This window comes from Panulirus ornatus, chromosome 64, assembly GCF_036320965.1.
Source record: "Panulirus ornatus isolate Po-2019 chromosome 64, ASM3632096v1, whole genome shotgun sequence".
Classification (NCBI taxonomy): Eukaryota; Metazoa; Arthropoda; class Malacostraca; order Decapoda; family Palinuridae; genus Panulirus; species Panulirus ornatus.
Window position 1 is genome coordinate 26,071,678 of NC_092287.1, and position 26,647 is coordinate 26,098,324.

Sequence of the window (26,647 nt, forward strand, 5' to 3'; positions counted from 1 at the left end):
GGTGGAGGTGGACGATGGAGGAGACGTCAGGAATGGTGGAGAGGGACGGTAAGAGCTTGTGTTGGAGATGGACGAGGGAGGAGACGTCAGGAATGGCGGAGAGGGACATTTCAAAGAGTCGACCTGATGGTCCATGACGATGATTATCCTTGACCTAAACTGTGGTAGAAAGAGGAAAGCAGATCAGTGAGGTACGACGGAGAGAGAGAGAGAGAGAGAGAGAGAGAGAGAGAGAGAGAGAGAGAGAGAGAGAGAGAGTGTGTGTGTGTGTGTGTGGTAGGGGCCGTGGATCAGTATGTGTCTGCAGCAGCGCTGGTGTCCCTGGCCGTGGCCCTGTGGTTGCGTGGTAGAGGCCCGGCCACGGTCACCCGCCAGCGGGGATGGAAACCACCCCCCCACGTCTGCATGTTTACACACACACACACTGGGGCAAGCCAGAGGTTGGGTGGGGGGGGGGGACTCACGTGATCTGGGTGTGTAAACATCACTGGTCATTTCCAGAACCAGTACAGGTGGGTGGATGACAGAATCACCCATCAGTAACTACCCGTTTAAGCGCTCGTTACTTATAATACGACCTGAGAGAGGGTGATTAAGTCGCCAATTTCGCTAATTTAACTGTGTGAAGTATTTGGCTGGTTTCCCCAGGGTTAGAACGGAGAGAAATAGTCATGTTAATAAACATATTAACAGAGGATTAATCATCTGGGCTGCAAATAGCCTTTCACTCACCCAGGAAAAATATTTCAGGGGAATATTGAATCTTAAGATGAAGTCGATATAGTTCGGTCAGCTCAAAGCAGCAAAACATAGTAACATTCACTGTAAATATTGAATATATATATATATATATATATATATATATATATATATATATATATATATATATATATATATATATACCACACATTTATCTCGTACGTCTGAGTTACAGATGCCGGATCTGGACTCTACATTTGATGAAGTATAATGTCACCTGGCATATTAAGGCTGTGGGTCATAAGGATATCACATAACGTGAATATTTGAGTCACCAGCTCTGGCACGTGTGTGCTGTGAACGCTGGCCAGCGACCATGCAACGTGACCCAAAGTTACAATCGTTTGCACCACAGGTTTAAAGCAGTTCCCTCACCATCGTCATCCTTGTGAGGACATACGGGAGTTTAGTGAAGGATATTTAGCTGTTTCGTCACACATTTAAAAAAAATGGTAATTGATGTTAGTACTCTTAAACGTAATTCTAGGAGGAGGAGTAAAATTGGTCGCGAGCACTTAATTCAAGTGGCGTGTCTGCTTACCTTTGCGTGTGCGTGTGTCTGTCTGTGTCTGGGTATATCAGAGGCCGATCATCACAGTAAGGTCATGGAAGGTCAGGTCACTTTCACAGATACGTTGCACTTGTATGACAGTAGGGGAGACGTATACGTGCCTTCCCTCACACCACGCACACAGTGTCGCACTGTAGTAGTCTCCTAACACTGGGAGAGGGTATACTGTCTCTAGGTCTCTCCCCTCCACACGGGGCAGCACGACTGTAGTGGTATCTCCCGGGTAAAATATCTCTCTATCTCTCTCTCTTGCGTCTCTCCTCCCTGGGCGGGGGCAGGGTGATGGCCGTTGGTGTCTCCTGTGGGAGGTGCTGCTAGCGCGGCTCCTGTGGGAGGAATGAGGTCCTCGCCGGCCGGGCTGGCCCACAGCGGCTGGTGTCGGTGTTCCCAGACCCCGCCTCTCCCCACCACCGCCGCCGCCGCACTTTCCCCTCCTCCCTTCTCCTCCTCATCATCGCTCTTGATTCCATCCCCACACCTTCGTATGCCTCTCTCCGCGCTTCCCATCCATTACGTCTCCTCATCTTTCTCTACATCCCACCACCACTACCCCCCCACACACACTCACACTCACCCTTTCTCATACTCACCAGACGGCTCTCCCACAGCAGCCGACTCTCCCTCTCCCTCTCCCTCTCCCACAACAGCCGACTCTTTCTCTCCCTCTCCCACAGTAGCCTGTCACCCTCTCACAGTGGGTCTTCCCTCCCTGCCTCCGTACCAGCTTGCATCACTAACCATTCCACCAGTCCTCAGCCACCTCACTATCCTCCGTACATACATTGGTGATCCTGACTAGCCAATCAACAACAAGCTCTGTATGCCCAATTGCCTCTCAAATCCAGAATTTTCTAAAATGTTTTGCGTTAATCATTGTACTCGATGTAAGAATAGAGTCTGACTTGCTGATAATATTCTGATTTTCCCCTTCACATTGTCGCTTGGTTTTGACACCTGCACTTGTTCCAGCTCGGAACTCTTCCCAAGTTTCTAAATTCATTACTTTCTCTTCTTTTTTTCTCTCTCTCTCTTCTGTTTCGTGATTTTCTCGCTGCCCTCTTCTCACTCTTACATCCTCCTTCATCCTGCTTCGGTGTTGTCATTAGTTCTAATGTTTCGTGCCTTGTTTTGATGTGTATTTCTTGGTCTTTGTGTATGACAGCTGAATATTTGGAGTTTAAAGACGAAATCACCGAATTTGGAATACTATCCTATCCTTCCTTCACCGCAGTCAGAGAATATTATTATCCCTGGTAAGGTACAGAGGCCAAGTGATAGACTACGTTAGACTACGTTGGTCTGTTGCTGTGTTGGGAGAGTAGACCAGCTTTATAGCAACACAGTTGCCGTGTTCTGTCTGAGGTCAGGAAGTCAGAGGTCACGCTCAGCGAGAGTCAGGGATGTGGCGTGAGAAGGTTCTAAAGTGAAGCTACACGTGCGCTCAAGTCTTTTTCCTTGTCTCTCTGTAATTACTGTAACCTGCAGTGGCTTTACGACTGCTGGGGGGTGGGGTGTACAGTTCCCGCCACTGATGGCTGACATTGATGTCCATCAGATATTCATGAGCGGTTTCCTTCTCTGTGATTTCCATCTATATTCTCGGCTCTAACTTCTGCCCAAGGCAATTCATGGTCGCAACATCCTTCTCGCTTCTATCTCTTCTTTCTCTCACTACTTCTTTCATCGTTCGCTCCTTTATTCTGGTCCTCTTCCTCCACCTCTTTTTCTCCATGTTTCTCCGTCTCTCATTCCTTCCTTGTGGTCCTCTCCCCCGTTCTATTTTCTCTGTGCTCCTCCGTTCCTTACTCCTTCCTTCTAGTCCTCTCCCACCCTCTCTGCTCCCTCCCACCGTCTTTCCCTGCTTGTGTACTACCGTGACGCCCAGTTACCAGTAATTTGCTGTACACATGTTTGCCAGGGAGGCGGTGTACATCTCCTGTCATGGCCCGTGCACTGGGGTCCGTGCAGTGCACATCTGCCCTGGCCCGTGCACTGGGGTCTAGACATTGCACATCTGTCCTGGGTTGTGAGTATACAATGATGTATGGAGTTGCTAAAGAAATTCTTAACTGTATAATGACTAATACATCGCTCTACAACACTAGAGAAAGGCAAGTTATACACGAAGATTGCTATATGTAAGACAGATAATACAGTATGCTTCATACAACACTGATTGTATTAAGTGATATGAGAAAAGTGTTAATACAACATGATACAGACATACAGTCGCTTTAAGCAATGCAATGCCATTCTCGCCAGACCACTGAGGGGATTGGTGTACACTCGGTCAATCCTTGCAACTAGGAGTTGATAAGAGAGACGTGGGACCCCCTCCCACCCTTCCTCTCCTGTATGGACACACGATAGCTGCACACCTGACTCCAACACTTTCTACATACTTCCTAAATGACTGGAATATCTTCGTGGAAGATAAGGCCAAAGCTGTCTGGTATATTTCATAGGATTTGCTCCGGTATATGTCATGTGGTTTACACCGGTATATTTCATGGGATTTACACTGGTATATTTTATGGGATTTACACCGGTATAATTCATGGGATTTACAGAGTCTACGAGTCCTGTTTTCACTGTGTACGAAAGCCTGAAAGCAGTTACTTACTTGAAGCTAAAACACACTCTTGGTCTGCAGGTCTTGAAAGGTCAACAACCCTTTAGAGCGCGACGGTACGACCCTTGAATACGGCGGTACGACCCTTGATTACTGCGGTACGACCCTTGAATACGGCGGTACGACCCTTGAATACGGCGGTACGACCCTTGAATACGGCGGTGCGACCCTTGATTACTGCGGTACGACTAATTGGGTTTGATAGCATGGTCGTCGACGCCAGAGGCCAGGACGTCGCAGCTCAGGATCGCAAGCATAGTGCTCAAGGGTCGTACCGACGCGTCGTGGTCACCGACCGTCATGACACATGCCCTCCACAGACATACCGCGTCTCGCATATTAACACGAGATGACACGTCGCTCACGCGAGTCTTGTGAACTCGTATCTTTTCGTGCGGTAAGCGCTACGCTGTAGCCCCTGCCTTGTGGCGGGACACCGTCGTCAGGACTTGTCAGTACTTTCTCTCAAGTTCCTTCCTAACTCGAGACATTCCTCTCGTGCCCGCGCTCCACCCAGTCAAGGCGGGTTGCCAGAGAGGATGTGATTCAGGAAGGAAAGTGTTTTTCCAGGAAGGTTGCAGGACGCGGAGGATCCCTGGCGTATTGACGGACCTGGTTTTCTAGGGCATGACGCACCTGTCATGTTTCACGGAAGGAAGACCTGGGGTGAGAAAAAAAAAAAAAAATGGGGGCTTTTTCACCCATATCCTCCCCATTTGCTCCTCAACACCCCCCATGGCTGCCTTTCACTTATAGTGCCCGTGTTTCCAGATCTTTGTCATCCCCTTGTAGAAGCTGATCACGAATCGCTTATATCATCTTTCTCAGCTGCCTTTTGTATGTCTCATCACGTCTCTACTCTCTGTGCTTCCTGTTCACTCGTTCCTCAGTCATGTGTCACATATTTGTGATATTCACAGCTGGTCATGTCTTGCTCTCATTCACCCTCCCTCACACACACACACACACACACACACACACACACACACACACACACACACACACACACACACATACACTCTCTCTCTCTCTCTCTCTCTCTCTCTCTCTCTCTCTCTCTCTCTCTCTCTCTCTCTCTCTCTCATGAGTACCTCGGTACGACACTTGGCTATGACGGGCCTGGTACTTGACCTGGCCTTTCCTGGTCGTCCTTGCAGGAGCCAAGTTCGCCGAGGAAGACTTACAGGCCCTTCGTCTTGAAGCCAGTGTGCGGGACTGTTCATATACTAACCCCTGGCAGGTATTGCTGTTGTACGTCCTGACTCTTGGGAACGTTATCCCACCTGCCGTTAGTAGATGTACCTGTGTAACGACCGTTATGACGACTCCCTGTTAGTACAACGACACCCAGACCAGAGTCGTTATGACGCGTTCTGTCGGTACACCGAACTGCAAAATGACCGCTATGGTAGTTGTGTAACGCGTTCCCTTCGCACAAACGACTCTACGCATTGAACATTTGAACGTACAGGAAGTTCTCCTGACGCCCTTTTTGAACACACGGGAAAAGAAATGAACAAATTGTTTTCAGCGTATATTAGTCTCAAGGATTAGTCTCAAGGTGAGTATGAGTCAACAAACTGCTCATATGACTTGTAGCAAAATATAGATCTGACAGAGAAGGTCCAAAGGAAAGCAACAACGGTAGATGGTGTTGCAGCTGAATTTATGAATAAAGGAGGATACTTCGTTGTTTATTTTTTGGTAAGAATTTTCAACATATGTATGGATCATGATGAGGTCCCCTAGGATTGGTGGAATGCATGTAAAGTGCCACTGTATAAATGCAAGGGGGATAAAGATGAGCGTTCAAACCACAGAATTATAAGTATATTGAGTATACCTGGTAAGTTGTATGGGAGGGTAATGATTGAGAGGACTAAAGCATGTACAGAGCATGAGATGAAGGAGGAGCATTGTGGTTTCATAAGTGGTAGAGGATGTGTGGATAAGCTGCTTACTTTAAGGAATGTGTGAGATATACTTATAGAAACAGATGGATTTGTATATGGCATTTATGAATCTAGAGAAAGCATATGATAAGGTTGTTAGAGATGCATTGTGGAAGGTTTTAAGAATATATGGTGCGGGAGGAAAGTTGCAAGTAGCCGTTTTTAACTAGGGTTTAAGGCATGTGTACGAGTAGGAAGAAAGGAGAGTAAATGGTTCCAAGTGAAAGTTGGTCTGCGGCAGGGATGTGTTGTGTCACTATGGTTGTTCAGTTTGTTTATGGATTGGATGGTGAGGGAGGTAAATGCAAGTCTTGGAGAGACGGGCGAGTATGCAGTCTACTGGGGAGGTTAGGGCTCGGGAAATAAGTCAGTTTTTGTTTTCTAATGATACAGCATTGGTGGTGTATTCGAGTGAGAAACTGCAGAAGTTGGTGTCTGACTTTGGAAGGGAATTGAGAATAAATGTGTATAAAAGCAGGGTTATTGGCTGTAGCAGGGTTGAGGGACACGTTAGTTAGGGCGTGAGTTTGAATGGGGAAAAACTGGAGGAAATGAAGTGTTTAGATATCTAGGAGTGAACATGGCAGCGAATGGTACCAAGGAAGCGGAAGTGAGAGGGTGAAGGTTCTAGGAGTGCGAAGATTGTGGAAAGAGAATTTTATCTCGAAGGACAAAAATACCTATGTTTGGAGGAATAGTAATGCCCCATATCATATGGATATGGAGGAGAGCGAGGATGTTTGGAAATAAAGAGTGGTTGAGAAAGCAGAAGAGGGTGTGTTGAAATGTTTGGACAAATGAGTAGAATGAGTGAGGAAAAGTTGACAAATAGGATATATGTATCAGAGGTGGAGGGAAAAAGGAGAACGGTCTGACCAAATTGGAGTTAGAATGATGGAGAGGAAAAGATTTAGCGATTGGGGCCTGAACATGCAGGATGGTGAAAGACGTGCACTGGATGGATTGAATTGGAACGATTGATGTGCTTGGGTCGACGTGATGTTAATGAACTGAACCAGGGTGTGTGAAGCGTCTGGGGTAAACCACGGAAAAGTTCGTGGGGCCTGGTTGTGGATAGGGAGCTGTGATTTCGGTACATTACACATGACAGCTAGAGAATGGATGTGAGCATATGCGGCCTTTCTTCATCTGTTCCTGGCGCTACCTTGTTAACACGGGAAACGACGATCAAGAACGATATATATATATATATATATATATATATATATATATATATATATATATATATATATATATATATATATATATATAATGTGTATGTGATTGTCTAACAGTCTCATCTAAGACACTAATATAAACAGTCTAGCAAGGAACACCAGCTCACCACGCCCGGACGCCCAACTTAACCACATCAGTGGATGTCTGGAAAGCCCAGGAGCGTAGCCTAGCCCACCACATTGTTATCACAATGGCCAACAGTCTGGCCCGCAATCCTGCTCTCGTAACCTATATATAAAACAATCATTTGTGTCCCTCATGTCTCGTATCTCGTGTGATATATTACAAGAACGGTGGCTCACCACACCAGGAAAAGGTAAGGGGATCAAAATTTTGAAGCCTATGCTTTGAGTGACCTAATCCGAACTATATGAGTGATTCTGTCAGTATGCACGGCGCAGCGTCTTAAACAAAATACGACATATCGCATTGTAACCTCTGTGACTTGATGATTGTCATGCAGTCGATTTAAGTGGTTTCCGTAAACTTTTGCCTAATCTAACCAAGGAAAATATTGTCACTGACCTACCAACGGATTCATACACTTTAAAAAGCGTTCGTTTTTTCGTGATTCTCGTGTATTTTCAAACATTTTAGGTAGTTTTCTCCCTAAGTTTGACTGTATCGAGAAATTGATTTTCAGTGGTATTTTGAGTCACCTTTGTTGAGCTGTCTGTGCAATAGTCCCAGTCCAGTTCTGGCAAGGTATTTCCCGTTAACCCCAGTCTCCGGATGTCGCTTTGACAGAAGCTGACTCATGAAATATCTTTTGAGACGAGGCTTGCGTTTTGGTTGAAGACCACAAACATATGTTTATCCACTGCGCTGTTCAAGCATGTGGACGCGATAAACACATGTTTGCAAGGAAACTATGTTTGCCTTAGAAATAAGACAACTGGATGCAGGAAAATCTGTGCTATAAAACTGATGTAGCAGAAGTCTGCGAAGACCACACTGTATAACCCAGGGTGTCGCAAAGCCGGGCTCGGGAGCCCTCCAGAGCGTCCACGTCATCAGGACCCAGGCATTGCCGCTCAGGACTTCTGAAACCGTGGACTCAGCGGTCACGCGTCACCCTCGCTGCACACTTGGCTACTCCACATACATTCTCATGCTAGGGGGAAGTGCTGCGGGGCTCCTGGGCTGCAGACAGGGCCGTCAAAAGCTGACGCGGGCCCTTGGAAAGGTTTGGCAATGACCCCACTGGGTCGCCGGGGAGATGAGAAGTGGGAGAGCCCAAGATACGGGAAATAATGCAAGACGATAACATAATCTTTATTAAATGTTTGTTGATTACTAATATTTTATCTGATCAGCTTATTGAATAAATATTATAACATTTTATCTCTTCTGAGCCCTCAGTGGCCCACCCTCCTGCTGGACCTGGCTACAGATGAGCAATGGCTAAGGGAAGGTCCAGTCCAACAGTCGTTGTCAGACCGTTACTTTGTGCTTAGTCTTGTCTCATTTTGCATTGTGAGATCATAAATTGTCTTAGCTTCGAGATCTTTTTAGTTATTGACTTACTGTCGTATATATTAATGAGCTATTGACGAAAAGTTTACATTCATTAGCTAAAGCGTTTCGAATCATTACTGGACTGTTTTAAGTGGGAAAATATTAATTCATCGTATCGTTTGTCATCAATGTACTTTTGTTAACCTACGAAACGGAATAACACCATTGTAACATCGGTGTTCGATCTACGGGTAAGCAGAAGTTGTTGACGTATATACTGAATGTGTTGCTCGTAAGTTCTCATATCGCGTGTGAACCATCCGTTAACCTTGGGGGCGCTCATGCCGGGTGACAGACGTGTGGCGAGGCTGCGGGTGTGAGCATGACTGAAACACTCTCCGTCGGTGAGTGACGGTAGCTGTCCCTCACCGTCCATTTGAGGGACGCGCGCCGCCCGGCAGCTGCGTCACGGCGGCGGTGGCCGCGCCCGCGCGCACTCAAGCCACAGCCTCCATTCATAACCCGCCCACGCCCACGCCACACGTCTGTAAGTTTGTTGGTGCGTCTTGGAGCCTGACAACTGTAGCAGACGGTATATGAGCCGTTGTAGAACCCTCCTGATCATTTCAAAATGTACGGTACGTCTTTACAGCCGTCAAATAATGAACCTTCCGATGAAGTTTTGAGACTTCCTGGGGCGTTGAAAGACTTATTCATCCAGTGCAATATTAATGAAAAAACAAATCTAGAGTTCCCAGGTATATATAATGTTCTTGACCTATACCTGAAGGGCCCGTTTAATAGGCCTAGATGAACGCAGGTAGGCCTACCCGGTTCTCTGGCCCAAATATACGAGCTTGGGTAACTAAATGACTGGAATTAACTCCATCCTCAAAAAGAAGAAAAAAAAAAAAGGACTGTCAGTATACCCAGGAATGCCAGGGCTTCGAGTAGATCTAAACATCGCCTGGTACCTACAACATCCACCTAGTTTTGCCTAATTGTCAGCCCAAAGATGCAGATTATAGAGAATATCTTAAAAGACTGTGCAGTTAGAAAGGTGTCACCCACACTATGTGATAAAGTATGTAACTTATATATAGTTTAGGATAGCCGGGCTGTCCGCTGGACCCGCACTGTTGAATTGATAGAACTTCATCAAATATCTTCCAATAGAACTGCAACAGTTTCCTCCTTCAGTCACAGCCTAGTCAATGTTAAAACCCCACTTTTGTGCACCTAACAACAGACGTCTTATTCAATATCTTAAATGAACTGACTGGTATGTACAGTATGCATAGAAGGTTGTAGAGAGAGGCGGAAAGGTATATGATGATGGATTAGTTCAATGGCTTCTAAAGAGACTTAATCGCTTAAGTTTGACGGCGTGTCCCCTGAGCACAGCATTCGGGTCAAAGGTCACGCTATCGTACAGTCGTGTTTAAGGAGTTGTCTCAGAATGTGCTGCACACCATCACAAACCACATGCGCTGGAATTTAGTGAATCTGCCTTTAAAATACCTGTCATCTGTTCAAGTTCCCCATGTTATCATTCGGTGTTGATTTTTCTCAAAATGCCAGGAATATTAGTTTCTGACGTGATTAAACTAGGCTTCTTATTCTTATCCTATTCTTATACAATATTTTATGTTGATCAAGTCTAACATAAAGATCCTTACCAGTCTGCCCAACATAAAACTTATCACAATTTCTACATGGCACTTTATAGATGCATCCAGCAGAACTTTTGGTGAGTTTCTGATTAAGATATTCTTTATAGTATCATTGTTGCTGAAGGCAACATTTACATTAAAGGATTAAAGCAACATGGAAAGCGAAGTAAAATTATTATTAAAAGGGAGAACTAAAAGTTCTATGTCAAGGAGAGGTTTGGGTTCAACTCTATTGAATGATTTCTTTGCTAAATTAAGGGATTTATCAATGAAAGATCTAGGATACTTTAACTTGGATCCAATAGAATATATCTTCTCAAACAAATCATCAATAAACTCTGGACTGCAAATACGTAATGCCCTAAGGAACATAGACTAGAATGATGATAATTTAACTCATGTTGAGCTCAGTAATAATGGATATATGAGCATACATTGGTAGGTTTTCTGTGTATGCTAAGCTTTAACTTGTTTCCATCCCTATATAGGATCAGGCAATCTAAAAATGGTAACATGCCATTATTTTCATATTCTACGGAAAATTTGATGGAAAGTACTAAATAGTTAAGGGGAGAAATGTTTGTGAATTTTCATTTGTTGGCCAAACACAAAGAACATCATCTACATACCTAAACCAAATAGCTTTAGAAGGTTAGATATCCTTCAGTAATTTTGATTCAAAGAATTCCATATAAGGATTACTTAATACAGGTGAAAGAGGGTTACCCATTGCCATACCATATTTTTTTTTAGCATAATGTTCCCATGAAAGTGAAATACAGTCTTTTATACAGTCTTATCAGTTCAGTAAAAACGTACTTGGAAACAAGTAAATGAATATCATCCAAAACATCAAATAGATATTCTAAGAGGTCATCAATGGAACTTTTGTGAACAGAGATGAAACATCAAAGCTAGCAAGTTTTAAATCAAAGTTAACATTGATATTGTTAAGCTTATGTGTGTGTGTGTGTGTGTGTGTAAATGTTGAGTAACCGCACGGTATATTCATCCTCCCTTAATGGATAAAACACTTTACATTTAACATATCTCTTATCACTTGGCAAGTTTTTCACAAATGCCAACTATTTAAGTTCTCCGTCCGGAATTCTTTGCCGTCAGCTTTCACTTACGAATAATAAGATATGAAAAATAAAGAGTTTAGATTGATATTATTATTTAGATTAAAGTGAGTAATATATTGATACCGAATGAGTTAACTAATTTGTCTTTTCTATCATGCAAATGTTGGCAGCCTTTGGTCATGACAGATGTAAACACAAAATGACCTCAAGGGGTTGGGCAGGATTCACGGAAGAAGAGATTCACAATGTCCAACAGGGAAATGGCTCGGGAGATTCACAAGGTAATAAAGTGGCAGTACATGTATAATGCACTCTGAAAAGTGGTTCAAAGTCTTAAATATCCCAACCGTGAGACCTTTACCATGGTCGCGGCTCCCGCTCCATGCGTGACGGCATAAGCGCCACGTATTTGAAGGCTCTTATTTGTATGTTAGGCATGTGAAAGTGTTTTGAGATAAACTCTCACAGAAATGTATTTGAGGATGAGGTTAAGATTGCCAGCATTTTGACTATACGAAATTGTGCTTCTGTCAGCTTAGTTATGGTGATTGTAAGAGTATATCGGAGGGGCGTGCCAGTATCTATTGACATTTCGACTATGATTGATAATTGTTGATTGTTTATTATAGTGCTGCCATGGTATTGATTGTTAGAATGTGAAATGATTCATGTGATTGACTTTCTTATCGTTTATAATTATACTTGTGAGAAAGATCATGTACATCATTAATTGACGTGAGTAAAGCCTCACAAAGTGGGCTGGGCCTTCAGGCATTGTAAGGAAACAATAAGACAAAGTAGATACCAGGCTTATAGAAAATACCATCGACCTTAGAAAAACCTAATCTGTCGGTACCTAACACATATATATAAAGGTGATGAGTCTTATTTGGGAGGATCCCTGTTCATTGACTTTTTTTTAAATCAAAGTTCTGGATTTTTTTTGTTTAAACCAATCACACTTCTATGCTTTCCATAAATGTATGATGCAGCATTTGATATGTGATCCATCAAGAAGATAAACAAGTTTATTATTATGAAATTTATAGATTAAATCAGTAAGACTCCAGTCATAACCGACACTTGTGGGATATATCGTCAAATGTAGCATGTGAAAATCGCAACTGGTGTGATTTTTTTTGTCTTGCAAATTAGTATAATTGTTAGTCTGAAAACTTTCTAATTATGTCACATATGAGGACTAGAGTACCAATACATATGAGATCCATGTGCACGTAGTACATGATGTTGAAACATTTATGATGTCATTTTGATGTAGGCTATCCAAAAATGCATCTGTGCTACTGCCTTATGAAGTCTGCAGATCCAACCAAAGTATATTGAATACACTAGAGAAAGAATTGGAAGTACTTTTAATCATTAGGGCATTGATTTAGGTTTTTGTTTGGATTTAGGCATTTTACTTCATAGCAACAGCCAGTGTAATGATGGTGGTACCCAGTGGAAACTGTAACAAATAGAAAACACTGTAGATATGGTTCACATGCGTGTGCTTGATTATTAAAAATCAGGTCATGTCTTTGTAGCATTTTATTTTTTACAGGTATGTTTGTAGTTCATTTAATCCTATGTTGTTAGTGATCTTACATCTCTTCATTATTATTTAATATCACAATCATGAAAATAGATTACCCTAATAATACTTCCCAGTTTTCATTTACTTTTATTGAGAAATCCTACTATTTCATAAGATTTTATTAGATTCCACTGTTTGTAAAGTGGCAGTAAATCAAAGCAAAAGATTTGCTTTGCGTTATATGATCAGTCAACATGTATTTGAATTTGGATACTTTTTTAGGGTTACACCTTTCTTTATTCACATAGCTATAGATGAGAATCAAATGAGTTGGTTCACATGTTAGAATAGATTTTTTTACTTGTACATCGATTCAGAGTTCAGTGTTGTTTTACCTAGGTTTATTTAGGTTGGTTTGTTATTATCATTTACTCTTATTTAACCTACTGTAACATAGATGCAATTAGTATCAGTCCTATCTCACTTTGGAGTTAAAAGATGGTACATACTTCCAAATATGAGTATGATCTTTTTTCAGGTGTTAGGGTATTCTTGTTTTAGGTACACATTGTCATATTGCCCTCTACTGTATCATAATACTTGCATTTGCACTAATGTCAATTATGAAAGGCATCAGTATCATCAATATTATTTATCACCCTGCTCTTCAGTGGTACAGGTCCAAGCACTTTTAAAAGTATCTCAGAATCTTTACAAGTGGTCTAAAGGTCATAAAATGAATTGCAGGAAATACATATCTTGTTCTGCATGACACATTACACTTAAAAATAGATATTCATTTTGACAGTTTATGGCTCTTGGACATTCGGGAAAGAGTGTAGCAGTTTTTTAAGTTAGAGGGTCATACAAAAACAAATATCAAAGCCCAAAATTTGTAGAAATATAATGCTCACCCTAATTTTTTCTGACTATGAAATATTTTATGCATTGTGTATAATACTTCATCCCTACCACAAATGTTGCACGATAGAATGACTTTGTAACCCACAATATTGGAAAGCAGATGTTTTTCATTCTCTACGTGTAATTATTACTCAGTTTAATTGTAATTATGACTCATTTTATCATAGTTACTACTCTGTAATCATTGAGGATATGATGTGTAACTTCACAGTTTGTCACTTGCTTTCTCTGTTGTTTACCTTCATCTCCATACCCCTCTCTGCCTTGGTCAAGAAATTAATTTTGGTGGTTGGATAAGTAACAAAGATAATACATTATGACACTTGATGTAATTCCTCTTGATAGCAGATATAGTGTTTTAATAATTTTTTTTGACTTAGTAGATTTGATATACTTACAGCACAAAATCAAAGGCAGGAATTCCATCCATCCAGACTGCATTCCAAAGGAAGAATGTTTTCAAGAGAGAAACTGGCATTGACAAAGGCAGCTAAGACTTCTCACTGTTATGCACCTATTCCACCACAGGCCAGACTTTCTCAGCCTAAGGTAAGAAATGTAAATTTGTACAAGCAGGTTTTTGATACCCTTTCAGAGAGAGAGAGAGAGAGAGAGAGAGAGAGAGAGAGAGAGAGAGAGAGAGAGAGAGAGAGAAAGAACTGCCTTGTAAGAAGCAAGAATAATGTATCTAAGTTTTAGAATATGATTGTTTTAGAACTTGGGTTGATGAGTGTATGATGATGTGTAGGAATGTATAGATTTCTTTTTATTTTTCTATGATTGTGATTATTTAGCTTTATTTTGCATTTACAGCAGAGTGGGACATTGAAAGTCTTCTTAGCAATTGGATTTTGCTCTATATTCACATTCTGATGATGGAGACCTTGTAGGATATTTGAAATATATGTCAGAGAATTATGCTTTGCTTTGAATGTCATACATAGAAATAAGTTGCACTCTGATTGCACAAATTGAAATGGAGACATATAAATGTATGAAAGGGATGAGGGAACACATAATAGTTGAAGTAATTCATGTGTACACAAGGAATTATTAGGACTAACAGTGCAATAAAATACAGTGAAAAAAAGTTATTATGATATTCCCTACCCTGAATTGAAGAACGTGTTAATGAGTAGTAAATGAAATTGTTGCATAGATGTGTTTGAAAAAAGTTGTATGTCAGAGGTGTTGCAAAGAGAAAACCTGCTATGAAGCAATTGATGTTTGTTGCTGTGTTATTTGCTCTGCACCTGAGAGAAAGGATTACTTGCTTATTTGAATTTTTGATATGCCATAGCCTCATCAGAGAAATAAATCTGAAAAAATGCTAATATGTGCAGTGTCATGCCTGTTTGTGAAAAGGCTTAGAAGATCTGAGCGCATAGACTTAAAGAGAGCAGAACTTCATGGGAAGCAGTTAAATCAGATGGGAACTAAATGGCACACAATAGCAAGGTAATAGAGGATTGAGAGATTTTAAGATTGGTGGCATTAAAGTTAGGAGACGCATTGTATTTGTATTATGTTAGGCACAAATTCCATTCGTGGAGAAGCAGCTATAGAGAGTTGGGTTTTAGAGAGATTTAGAGAGAAGGAAAAAATCAAGAAAGGAGGTAAAGAGATGGTGCTCAACAGAGGGAAGGTTATAGTTAATACTTTGAATGTTGCAGGAATAGGAAAAGAGAAAAAGAGCCAGTTTTAAGATCTGTATCTGTGGACAAGGATAGGATCCCAATCATGTGATGATCATCAAGTGATGTTACAAAATGTACAAGAGATGAAGCTCCATGAGTGTACATCTTTTTCCCCTTAGTATACAAATAGTTAATTACCTACATACACCTGGCTTAGGAGTGGACAGAGACACAGCAGTTGCATGCAAGGTTAAGAGACTGGGTGGTTAACATGAGTGAAACTCACCAACTCACAAATAGTAATTATGAATGATAATGAAAAAAATTTCATACTTGATGACTGTTTCCCCACATCTGTGAGGTAGTGCCAGGAACATACAAAGAAAGGCTGCATCTTCTCACATCCATTCTTTATCTGTTGTGTAATATCCCAAAACCACAGCTCCCTATCCACAACCAGGCTCCACAGAACTTTCCATGGCATGTTGACCCCAGTATACCACATCCTTCCAGTTCACTCTCATCTTCACACACCATTCACCCTCCTGCATGTTCAGGCTCCGATCACTTAAAATCTTTTTCACTTCATCCTTCTATCTCCAATTCAATCTCCCATTTCTCCTTGTTCCATCCACATCCTCATAGTTAGCCTCTCCTCACTCATTCTCTCCATATGTTGAGAGAGCTGAAGAGGGTGTGCTGAATTAACCACATACACCCCACAAAAGTGAGTGAATGCTAGAGATGTGTAACAAACTGAATTATAGATGGTAGAGTTAGTGTTCTACTCTATTTCTTGTGTTGTTAGGAATTTTAATCACATGAATGGATTTGTTAGATTATTATTAGTTAACCTTGTATTGATATTCTGTAATATCATATTTTGTTACTGATACTGCTCCTGTCATTATTGATTGTCATATAATTCAAGTTTTTATTTTAGGAGTCAGAACCTGCCAGCCCATCACGTTCATCAGGTCACAGATCTCCAGAATCACTTGAAAGTTCCTCTTCTCAGTCCCAGTCTCCTGTACCTCCATCACCATGCAAGTCTCCTACAGGCAAGTATTGTGTTTGAATTTGATCATGTACACTTGCATATTTAGTATATGGATAATATGAGAATTGACTTTAATTCCTTTACAAAGTAAATGTTAGGCAAAATGTTGTGTGGAGCCCTGCAAAATTTTTGTTTTGTTCTATCTGTTAGCACCTGCCTCTTCAAAATCCACTCCTTGGTCAAAAATTAGTTTTTTGCAAAACATTTTTGAATATTACTTTGATAACTGTTTTTTTGTCATTTTTGTATCATTGATTTGTAAGGTACAGAAGTTGGATCTTGTAGCCATTTATTTTTTAGTAAAATATGTGGTATTTTTTATATGGATGGTTATGAATATTGTTAGGATTTTTTCTCTGTATAACAATAAGTGTAAAAGTACTTTCCTGCTGCAGTTGCAGTGAATGAAATTGTAAATGCGGTTTTTGCATCCTATATTTGCCTCTTAAGAAATTCTCCATGCAATTATTTTCACACATGATATAAAAAGAGGATTGAAGCCACTGTTGTAAGTGAAATATTATAGGCTGTAGATATAGACAGTAGGGCATAATCTGCTCCTCAAGGGAGCACCTACAGGGGAGTCTGGAGGTGTTACTGGCCACACCTGGAGAGTTATCATGCATCACACTTACCCACAGATCCTCATAGAGTGCATCTACATCACCTTGACGTAATTCCAGAGTTACATGTCTACTATTTTAGTCATTTTTGAAATGAGAGAAAGTGTCTATAGTACAGTATTTTTGCATGTATTGTAATTTTTTCATTTTTTGATATGAAGAAATTTATGCTTTGGCAAATGATATTTAGGAACATGAGTGATATATATTTTATATCAGAGTAAGTATATGAAAAAATGTGTAAATGATATGTATTTATTGTTTGAAATCATGCTTGGAAGAAATGTGTGTAATGTATTTGTGTTTTTGAAGAATATTATGTGCCTGGAAAAAATATGATTATACCATAACCATTACCTTCCTGCCATGGGAACCCCTTCAATGGAGCTCTGCAGTGCTCAGGAAGCCAACCACATCCACTGGGTGGGACCATAAGTCAGGGAGAGCTGATGTGTGCATGTCTATATGAGGTGCATTCAGGGCAATTTAGGAGTAAGCATTCAGTGTTTTTTGTAGGGAAATTGCATCTTGGGTATACATAGATAAGGAGCATCCATGCTGTCAACCCAGGCCTTCCCCTGTCCGCTAAACATCTGCCAATACCATCATAGGGAAAGTGTACTTTTTTGAGTAATTTTTCATTGATGTATGATATAGACATAGTCGTTAGGGAAAAATCTTTTTGGGTGTGTGCACTGGATGAGGGAAATTTTTGAGGAATTGTGCCATGAAAAGGTTAAGAAAGTTTTAAAGGAAAAAAATACCACTTCAAATTACACAGAATATTGAAAATCTGTGTAAGTCTTGAAACCAAGCAGTGTTTAGAATTTAGAATTTCATGGAATTTAGAAATGCTTGGACCACAGATAGTTGTCTGAACATGTTGTGACCTTAACACATAGAGTTTTGCATGCCTAGTGCAGAGTTAAATGTTTGTTTGTAATATACAGTATCTGCAAAAAACACTGTGTGCCCCCATATATTTTCAAAGGCAATGCACAGCTTTTTATTATGGGTACTAGCATATGAGACTTTTAGGGGGAAATATGATTGCTGAGACTATTGTTTCTGACAGTGTTAATACCAGCACCTGCCTCAGTTTGCCTTAAGCTTTCTTGAAATGGTGCTCTTTCTTTACTCTTTCTGGCTGCCACTGGCTGGATTTCACTTCTAGTTGCTGTATTTCTTCCACGTGTGCTTCATGATGGTTGGCTCTTACCTTTTATTGAGGAGGAGGAAACCCAAATTCTCACCTGTAAGCAAGAGAATGTGGGTACATGTGAGATTTCTAGGTGCGCTAGATCCCCAGAACGTAAGATCAGACAGCTGCTTCCTGCACCACCTCATAAGTTCCTCACCCTATTCAGGAGATCAAGACCCTTTGAACCCAAAACATGGACCTAGAATACTTAAGGAACCTTACCAGTTCTATGCATAGATGTCAGTAGATGGTGATCATTGCCAAAGGAGATGGCAAAATATGAAAATGTAAGTGTGATTTCATATTTGAAAATGTACAGGTGGGCAGACCAAGTTGTTTGTGGGCAATGTATGGTACTTTGTAGTATATGAAACATTAAATGAATACTTATGGAAATTATTTCCAGGGAGCTTATGCTTTAAGTTGATGTTAATCGTAAATGTGCAAGACCATGGATTTTGGAAGTTTTGTAATTTCAACAGTTCTGTGCTGCTTGAAGCGTCTACTGGTAGTCCTCTGTGGAGGATTACATAAGATTGAGAAATTATGGATATTTTTTTCTTTTTATGCACTGTTTCTTCTCTTGTCTTAGTGATGTAGCATCAGGAACAAGTGAACAACAGCCTCGTGTATTTATCCAGTTTTTAGCTGTCATGTGTAATGCACTGACAACTGAGCTCACCATCCACATTCAGGCCTGATGACTTACATCATGTGTCCCGGTTCAGCCTGTTGAAAGTACTTTGCCCAATGTACACACATTGACACCCATGCACACCTCTTATCCTCCAGAATTTTCAGACCCAAGTACCCCAAAGCCTCCTGTACTCCATACTCCCATCTCCTTCTTGGTCTACCCCTTCCATTCCCCCCTCAACTTCTGGCATGTGGATCTTCTTAGTGATCTTTTAGTCATTTTTGCTCATCCTGTCCAAATGTTGGAACCTTGGTCAGCTCTCTGAATCATACTGCACTGACTACCACACCTTTCTTCCACTCTCATTTCGTACATGACACACCAACCTAACACACATGCTGTCCTCAGGCATATTATTTCTGACATGTCCAGCATCTTCCATTCTTTTGCTTTTAGGATCCAAAATTCACATGCTAGCGACAATGATGTGATTACTACAACTTCAATGAAACCTATACTTGATCTAACAGACAGTGACATTTACTTCCATACATTTCTTATTGCATTTAGGACCTAAGCCCCTCTCCCACCTTATGATTAATTTCACCCCACGTAGTTCCGTCCACTGCCAAGTTCACTCCCAGGTATATAGAGCACTGCATCGTGTCCCAGCTCCCTGTTGCACCTCATGAACTTACAATCGTTCACATTCGTTTTCAGCTTTTTCCTTTTTCACATTATCGCAGACTGGTTTCTACTTTTACTCTTCAGTTATGTTACACATTTGTATTGTTTACAGGTAGTCATGCTAAGAATGTTAGACTTCGCCTTCGAGACAACAATTCTTATGAGTTGATATCAGCAGGTGGCTCACCCATGGAGGAGCAGCCACCTGATACAGTGACAGACTCTTTTGACTTGTCAGAAGAAAATGATCTTGATGAAGATTGTGAAAAACGAGATGGAGATGAGGCATCTCTTGAAAAGTTTCAGAAACGTCAAAAGATCATAGAGGAGCAAAATAAGATGCGAAGAGAATTATTGATTCAGGCCATTGCAGACAGGTATGTTTCAAAAGATTGTTATTCTAATGAAACCAGTTATGAAAGTTTGTAAAAAGTGTTTCAAAGAGCTTGTTGTTAGGGGAAATTCATTTAATACATTTTTTTTAAAAGTTTTCAGAGCATGTATCTAAGGGAACAGTTTTGAGCGATTATTTTACACTGGTCTGTCTGTATAGGGATAAATTATGTTGACGTTGTTGAATGCTGTTTTAGTTAGCATAGTTAGCGAGGTAGTAGTTGGTAATGTGGGTTATAGGATTAAAGACTAAGGGGAGAATGAATTGAGCTTTTATGTGGATATACGACACTGATATTTACTGAGGTAGGAGAATTGCAGACACCTGCAAAATGAGTTTGGGAACATGTGTATTGTGAAATAATTGTGAATACAGATAAAAACAAGGGAAATGCATTTGAGAAAGAGGAGGTGCTGGGTAAGATTTTATTGAATGGTTAGAAAGAGAGATTTCTTGTTACTTCAGATTTTGTTGGAGCTCAGAGGAGAGCAGTGATAGAAAAAAATATGGTCTAGATTTAGTTAGAATCCTTTGTAGGATTGTTACAATCTACTGTAGTATACACAAATGAAAAATGGATATGTAATTTGAGAAATGGAAGTAGAGGCAGAAGTATGTATACATGTGCTCTATGTGTATCCAGGACACTTTGGGAACAGTCATTGCCAGATTTTACAGTTTCCTCAATTTTCTGGTATGCCTCTCAGAATATAGTACCAGCATTTGCCAGTTTTGTAAAATATCTACTATTCTGAACCACAAGACAGTCTCTCAATAACTTTAATTTAAGCATAGCCTAGACTTACTTTGTCCTTTTCTTTGCATAACCTGTCATTGGATGACATTGTTTTCATTTTTACACAGCTTATACTGTTCAAATGTAATAATGTTAAGTAACAGTAGAGTAACAGTATTCGTGTCTGAGATTAAGAGGGTGACTGAAGACTTATGTGGAGTGCAGACATTGTGTTTTAGGTAAGCCGGTGTATCAGTTGTATGATGTAGTGTTGCATGTTTGTAGTTGCTTGTGTAGTGTCATGGTTCTGTGATGTGATTGTAATGTCTACATATGAGAGGATTTTCACACCTTGGCATGTAGGAGGTGATGGAAGGACATGTAGGAATAGATTGAAGAAGTTGGAGAAAGAACTCTTAAGGGAACCCTGTTTCAGAGCTTAAGGATGTTTAGAGGTGATGCCTTTTGAGAGTCACTCCAATTTGTCAATCAGCTTTAAAGTTGGCCAGTCACTTTTTGTCATTATTGCAGAGGGTGTGTCAAGTATCTTTTATGTTGGAATATATCAGGGGACAATGTCAAATGCTTTATGATATGTTTTGCCACAAATACTGTGTAGGGGGTATGGTGTGTGAAGTTTGCATGTAATTTGGTCATGAATTAACTGGGTCTAGCCTTGTTGTTTGGATGAATGTGGATTATTTTGTTTGATTCCATTGAGGGTAACCTTTACAAAATGTTTAGGCACTGAAGGCATACTGGAACTTGTGACACTTATGAATGCTGACTTGGCATGTACTTTAAAATGTGGTGCACAATGTGCCTTATATGCTTAAGTCACAGTTGATCATAAACCATCATATAATCTGTGTTGCAGTTTAAGGGGTAAACAAAGCTGTTTTTACATTTCCTCTCTTTATTTTACTTTCCTCTACTTTTATCAGTAATCTTTTATCATACCTTTGTACTTTTTTCTATTCCTTTCATATACTATTATATCCATCTGTCTCCATAGCCAGTGAACTCCGTTGTCGCTTCATAGTCTTTAGTGCTTTACCCTTAGCAGGCCACTGGCAGAAGGCAACTCTAGTGCAGTGTTTGCAGAGGCTTTTACCTAATGTTCCTACTGACTATGTCTACTTAATGTTCCTGCCAATTATTCCTACCAGCTACTCCTACCTAATGTTTCTACCTATTGTACATACTATGTAAGATATACAGGGATTAATTCGATTTACATTCTTATGGAATGTTGCTGATAAATTGCTTATGATTCATCTAGTTGAAACGTACATCAAAATGTGGACTCCTTTATCAAATATTTCAGCATTGCTGTTGAGTCTTTGATATTTGAAGGCATGGAGATCATTGATTCCAAAAAGTTTGGAGAGGATTCTGCGTGAGTTAATAAAATTTGGATTTGATGTATATAGAGTTTGTATGAGCTCTTTTGCTTAGTGCATTTACCACCACATTTACAGGAGTCGTCGCACGCAGTCAGAAGCGCAGAAGTTGAAGCAGATTCAGTCAGAATTGGCCAAGTTAGACTCCCTTCTGTCCACTGATGTCTCTATCCTTAGGGACCAGATAGAAGTTGCCAGCCAAGAGTTTAATGAGGCACAGTGAGTGTGTTACTTGTGATTTTACTTAGTTTTACTGTTGTCTGTCACCTAGTTGTTGCATCATTAAATCATTAACTTTCATGTGCAATTACTTACAAGCTGTTTTATGTTTTGTTCTTTGCTGCCACTTTCATTTCTAGTGTGTAACTTGAGTGAGGTACATGTAGTCCTCGCTTTATGGGGAATCACTATATACAATAAAGAAACAGATGAAGGAATGAGGGCCCAAGTCATTTTCAAGGATCTCACCTCCCTCATGTCACAAACTCTGGTTAGCCCATGTTTTGGGAAACATTAACAATTTTCTCACTTGTAAAGTTCTCTAACTTATATAAAGCAACGTTTTCATTCATATTGATATCTCTATTATGTTTGATAAGAGATGATTCAAAGTATTTTTAACCATTAGTGGGTTATTGTATGTGATAACTGTCACACTGCTCCAGTTAGTTTGAGGTGGACAAATAGGGCATTGGATTCTTGAACATACCTAACATTATTTTTAATGTTGTTTAATCCAGATATTAAGAACCTTACTAGTTTGACCAACGTAAAACTGATCACATTCTTTACAGGATGTATTGTACACACAACCCTTATAAAAAGCTAAAGACTACATTAATATGAAAGAAAATTAACAAAAGAGGAACAGTAAGCAATTTCTCACAATGGGGTAATACTAACAAGTATTTCTTTATGAATGTTTCTTTAGGTTGAACATTGTAAAAAGACTTTCTAGCAAAATTACAAGCTTAATCAAAGAAATGTTTGTGGTACTGAAATTTATAACCATTATCATAGATATTGCAGAGTTCATCATTAGTGTTCTGGACTACGTATGCGAAATGCACAAAGAAAAATTGATGAAAACACAGAATACTTTACTTTATTGTGATGAGTAGAGTAGTAGTGAATATGTTAACAGACTATTGTCATTCTGTCCACAAACATAAAATCTCTCCTTGTCTTATGTAACACTTGACAACACTTAGCTTGTGCAGCTCATTCTTCGTAAGTCTAAGTTTTTCTGTGGTGAGCACGATGCCCTATCCCTGCCTTTTGGCAAAATGGTTGGAGCAATAGATAGAAGTAGTAGTTAGGAACATTTAGGCAGGATTATTAGGTAGAAACATTTGGTAGAAGTAGTAGGTAGGAGCATTAGATAGAATTAGTCACCATGAATTTTAGGCAGGAGCCTCTGCAAACACTACACTAGAGTTGCTCTCTGCCTGTTAAGGATGAGGCACTAAAGGCTAAGAAGGGGCACTGGAGTTAGAGACTCTGATGCCAGGACCACCCCTTGAGGGAGTTCCAATTGGAACAGGTGTCAGAGATATAGGTAGATAGATAGATAGATATTAACAGACATTTGTGGGTTTTTGATATATGCTAGATTTTAGGTAATTTTCATCCCTGTGAATATTACAGTCTAAGAATGGCAATGTATTATCTGCCTCAGTTTCATGAGTGAACATTATTGAGTCTACCAAACACCTCAAATTGTTACATAGATAGATAGCACTAATGAGATGGCCTTGGTAAGGGCATTCAGTTGCCCTTGATATCTTAGCATATATTGAAAATATGGAAAGATTATTCAGTGATCTACAAAATCATATGATAAATCTGCATGAGATAAGCACAGCAACTTTCAAAAGAAGCATTGGTAGATAACTAAAACCAGTTCTGGATGAGCTTGAAGGTGATGAATTATACACAGTGTGTGTGGCAGCAGAGAAAAATGATATTTTCAATCAAGTAAATGCTATATGTTAGCCATGATTAATGGCAAAATCTCTTTATAGGCAGTCTTTCTCTAATGTGGAGAGAGCTGAGCACTAATCCGACTTCATGATAAAAGCTTGTTGTTGGTACCATAGCTAAGTTACTACTGCCTCTATCATTCTGCATATTTTTTAGTTTCTTCTATAAAGTAAATTTCATGTCTTGACCTTGGTAAATCTTTGTCCAGTACTTAAACACCAAGATGTACATTATATATTGTAAAAGGTCTTATTTTTTGTTTTTCCCTTTTATTGGTAGAAAGCGTTATGACAAGGCAGAAAAAGATTTCATAGAAGCCAAACTGCAGTTATTCAGCAAACTGGAAAGGAAGGAACTACTGACAGAACATCTTTGCCGAATCATTGAAGCTAATGAGCGAAGGAAGGCCTGCAAACTCTCTGAACTCATGGCAAAGTTGGAAATGGTGGATGTTTCTCCTGAAGTTCCTGGGACTGGAGCTGAAGATGTAAGTAGATTTCTTCGAAACTCTCTCTCTCTCTCTCTCTCTCTCTCTCTCTCTCTCTCTCTCTCTCTCTCTCTCTCTATCTCTCTCTCTCTCTCTCTCTCTCTCTCTCTCTCTCTCTCTCTCTCTCTCTCTCTCTCTCTCTCTCAAGCTGAGAGGTAACTTTCTTCCTTCCTCCATAATACACTGCCTTGACACGTACCACACTTACACAACAACACACCACCACTTTAGATACACCAAACATCCAGTTTTTACATCCAATTTTTGAAGCTGAATTTCTTTACATTATTTAATTTCGCACTTAAATTGCAGATTTTACCACAACTAGCTAGCTTGGATGAAGTGACATATGCAGCTTGTACAACAATCAAAGATCCCAAGAAGACCACCTTAGCATTACAAATGGGCCTTGCCAAGATAAATGGTGATATTCCTATTGAAACTGTGAAAGAGTTACTAGAAGAAGAGAAAGGAAAGCTTGGTAATGATGAAGAGGTGTTGGAAAATAGCCCAGATTTGGTAATCATTGAAAGTAATGAAAACGATTCACAGACACATTCAACAGAAGTGGAACAAGAAAACAGAACTGTTAGATTAGATTGTGAAAATGAGGATGCAGTTGAAGGAAGAACAGTTGAGGGAAAAACTGAAGAGAATGCTCATCTTGATGAAACACACATAGCAAGAGTTGAATATGAGATAGATGCTAGTGATCAAGTTGAAACAGAAAATTTAATGCAAAGCACAGAAATTGAAAACAGCCAACTTAAGGAAGAAGGTGAGGTCTTAAAAGAATGTAGTCATTGAAGACACTCTGAAAAAAACATTTATAGATATGTAGTGTTAGAGTAGTGCCTCAATTTCATAACAGTATTTACTATTAGATTTTTCTGTTTTTTATATGGTATTTCATAGAGGTGTATACATACATGTACATGGACACACATTTACAGCTTTGTGTATAGGAATGCTTGTGGTTGCACACCCACACATATGTAGGTGCAGTCATCTGTTGATATACATCTTTGTCTTGCTTGTCTTTCCACTCAGTGTGATAATCTCTAGTTTGAGGTACAGAGTGGCAAGATAACAAGCTCAGCTCATTTTGACATGAAATACTCGTGAGGAGCTCTTCCAGGAACGTAGATTAGATTAGAACTTTGACCTCGTTTTGTAAATAGTAAGTGCTTTAGAGTAGACTAACATAGTATACTTATTCTAGATAGTAAATGTTGTGTACATTAATATTTGAAATTCCCTATGAGGCCTCTGTCTCAGATTTTTGTGCCAGCCATTCATGTATTGAGTGCCAATCTTGGTGATGTGTTCAGACCTTATCTTTTTGGTATTCTAGAATTTTCCATTCTGTGAGATGGAAAACAGAATTCTTGGTCATTCACCTATATTTGACATAGGATGATTATCACAGCAGCTGTAGTATATAAACTAGTCAAAAGCAGATAGAGCACATAGAACACGGCTTGGTGTGTTATTTACAGATATTTTTGCATATGCATTTCAAGGTACATGCCATTAATTATTTCCTTTATGAACAGTGATATTGCTATTCCCTTCCATACAAACTTAGAACAAATCAGTACTCATTCTTGTGAATTGTTCAGTGATCACTTAGGATCACTTCGAATATCACGGTGCTGTTTGTGGCGCAAATATAAAAAAGCTGTTGCTCATACTCTTAAGGTTTTGATAAGCTAATTGTAATTTTAATGATTTGTTTTATAATACAAAAGAAGTAATGTAGTATGAAAACACAAATAGTTTCATGTTTTCTTTAACTGTTGCCTGCTGACTTTATTTGCTGAAAATGAGGAAGATTTATAGATCACATGAAATGTACCATCTTTAAGATCCTCTCTACCTACTCATACACATGCCTTACTTTTATGATGGAAATTCCTCACTGCTTTTATTATCTTTGCTCCCTTTACATATATTCCTAACACCTTCC

The 26,647-nt window shown here is 39.9% G+C and overlaps 2 protein-coding genes across 3 annotated transcripts in view; one reads left to right on the forward strand and one right to left on the reverse strand.

Moving 5' to 3' along the window:
• The window catches only part of LOC139746117 (uncharacterized), a 45,334-nt gene extending 43,652 nt beyond the window's left edge, over nt 1-1,682 (reverse strand). Inside the window, exon 1 of the mRNA XM_071656971.1 lies at nt 1,301-1,682. The gene's annotated coding sequence lies outside the window, so the exon portion shown is untranslated. The remainder of the gene's footprint in view (nt 1-1,300) is intronic.
• LOC139746293 (RAB6-interacting golgin-like) overlaps nt 1-26,647 on the forward strand; it is a 90,475-nt gene that overhangs the window by 45,008 nt on the left and 18,820 nt on the right. The window contains exons 1-7 of one of the 2 annotated variants that reach the window (XM_071657381.1): nt 11,478-11,650; nt 14,231-14,379; nt 16,411-16,532; nt 19,792-20,052; nt 22,287-22,427; nt 24,471-24,678; nt 24,991-25,456. In XM_071657381.1, coding sequence (XP_071513482.1) covers nt 11,524-11,650; nt 14,231-14,379; nt 16,411-16,532; nt 19,792-20,052; nt 22,287-22,427; nt 24,471-24,678; nt 24,991-25,456 — 1,474 coding nt within the window. In that variant the 5' untranslated portion in view covers nt 11,478-11,523. Of the gene's footprint in view, nt 1-11,477; nt 11,651-14,230; nt 14,380-16,410; nt 16,533-19,791; nt 20,053-22,286; nt 22,428-24,470; nt 24,679-24,990; nt 25,457-26,647 lie in introns of those variants that run through there. The other variant, XM_071657382.1, reaches the window with a different exon arrangement.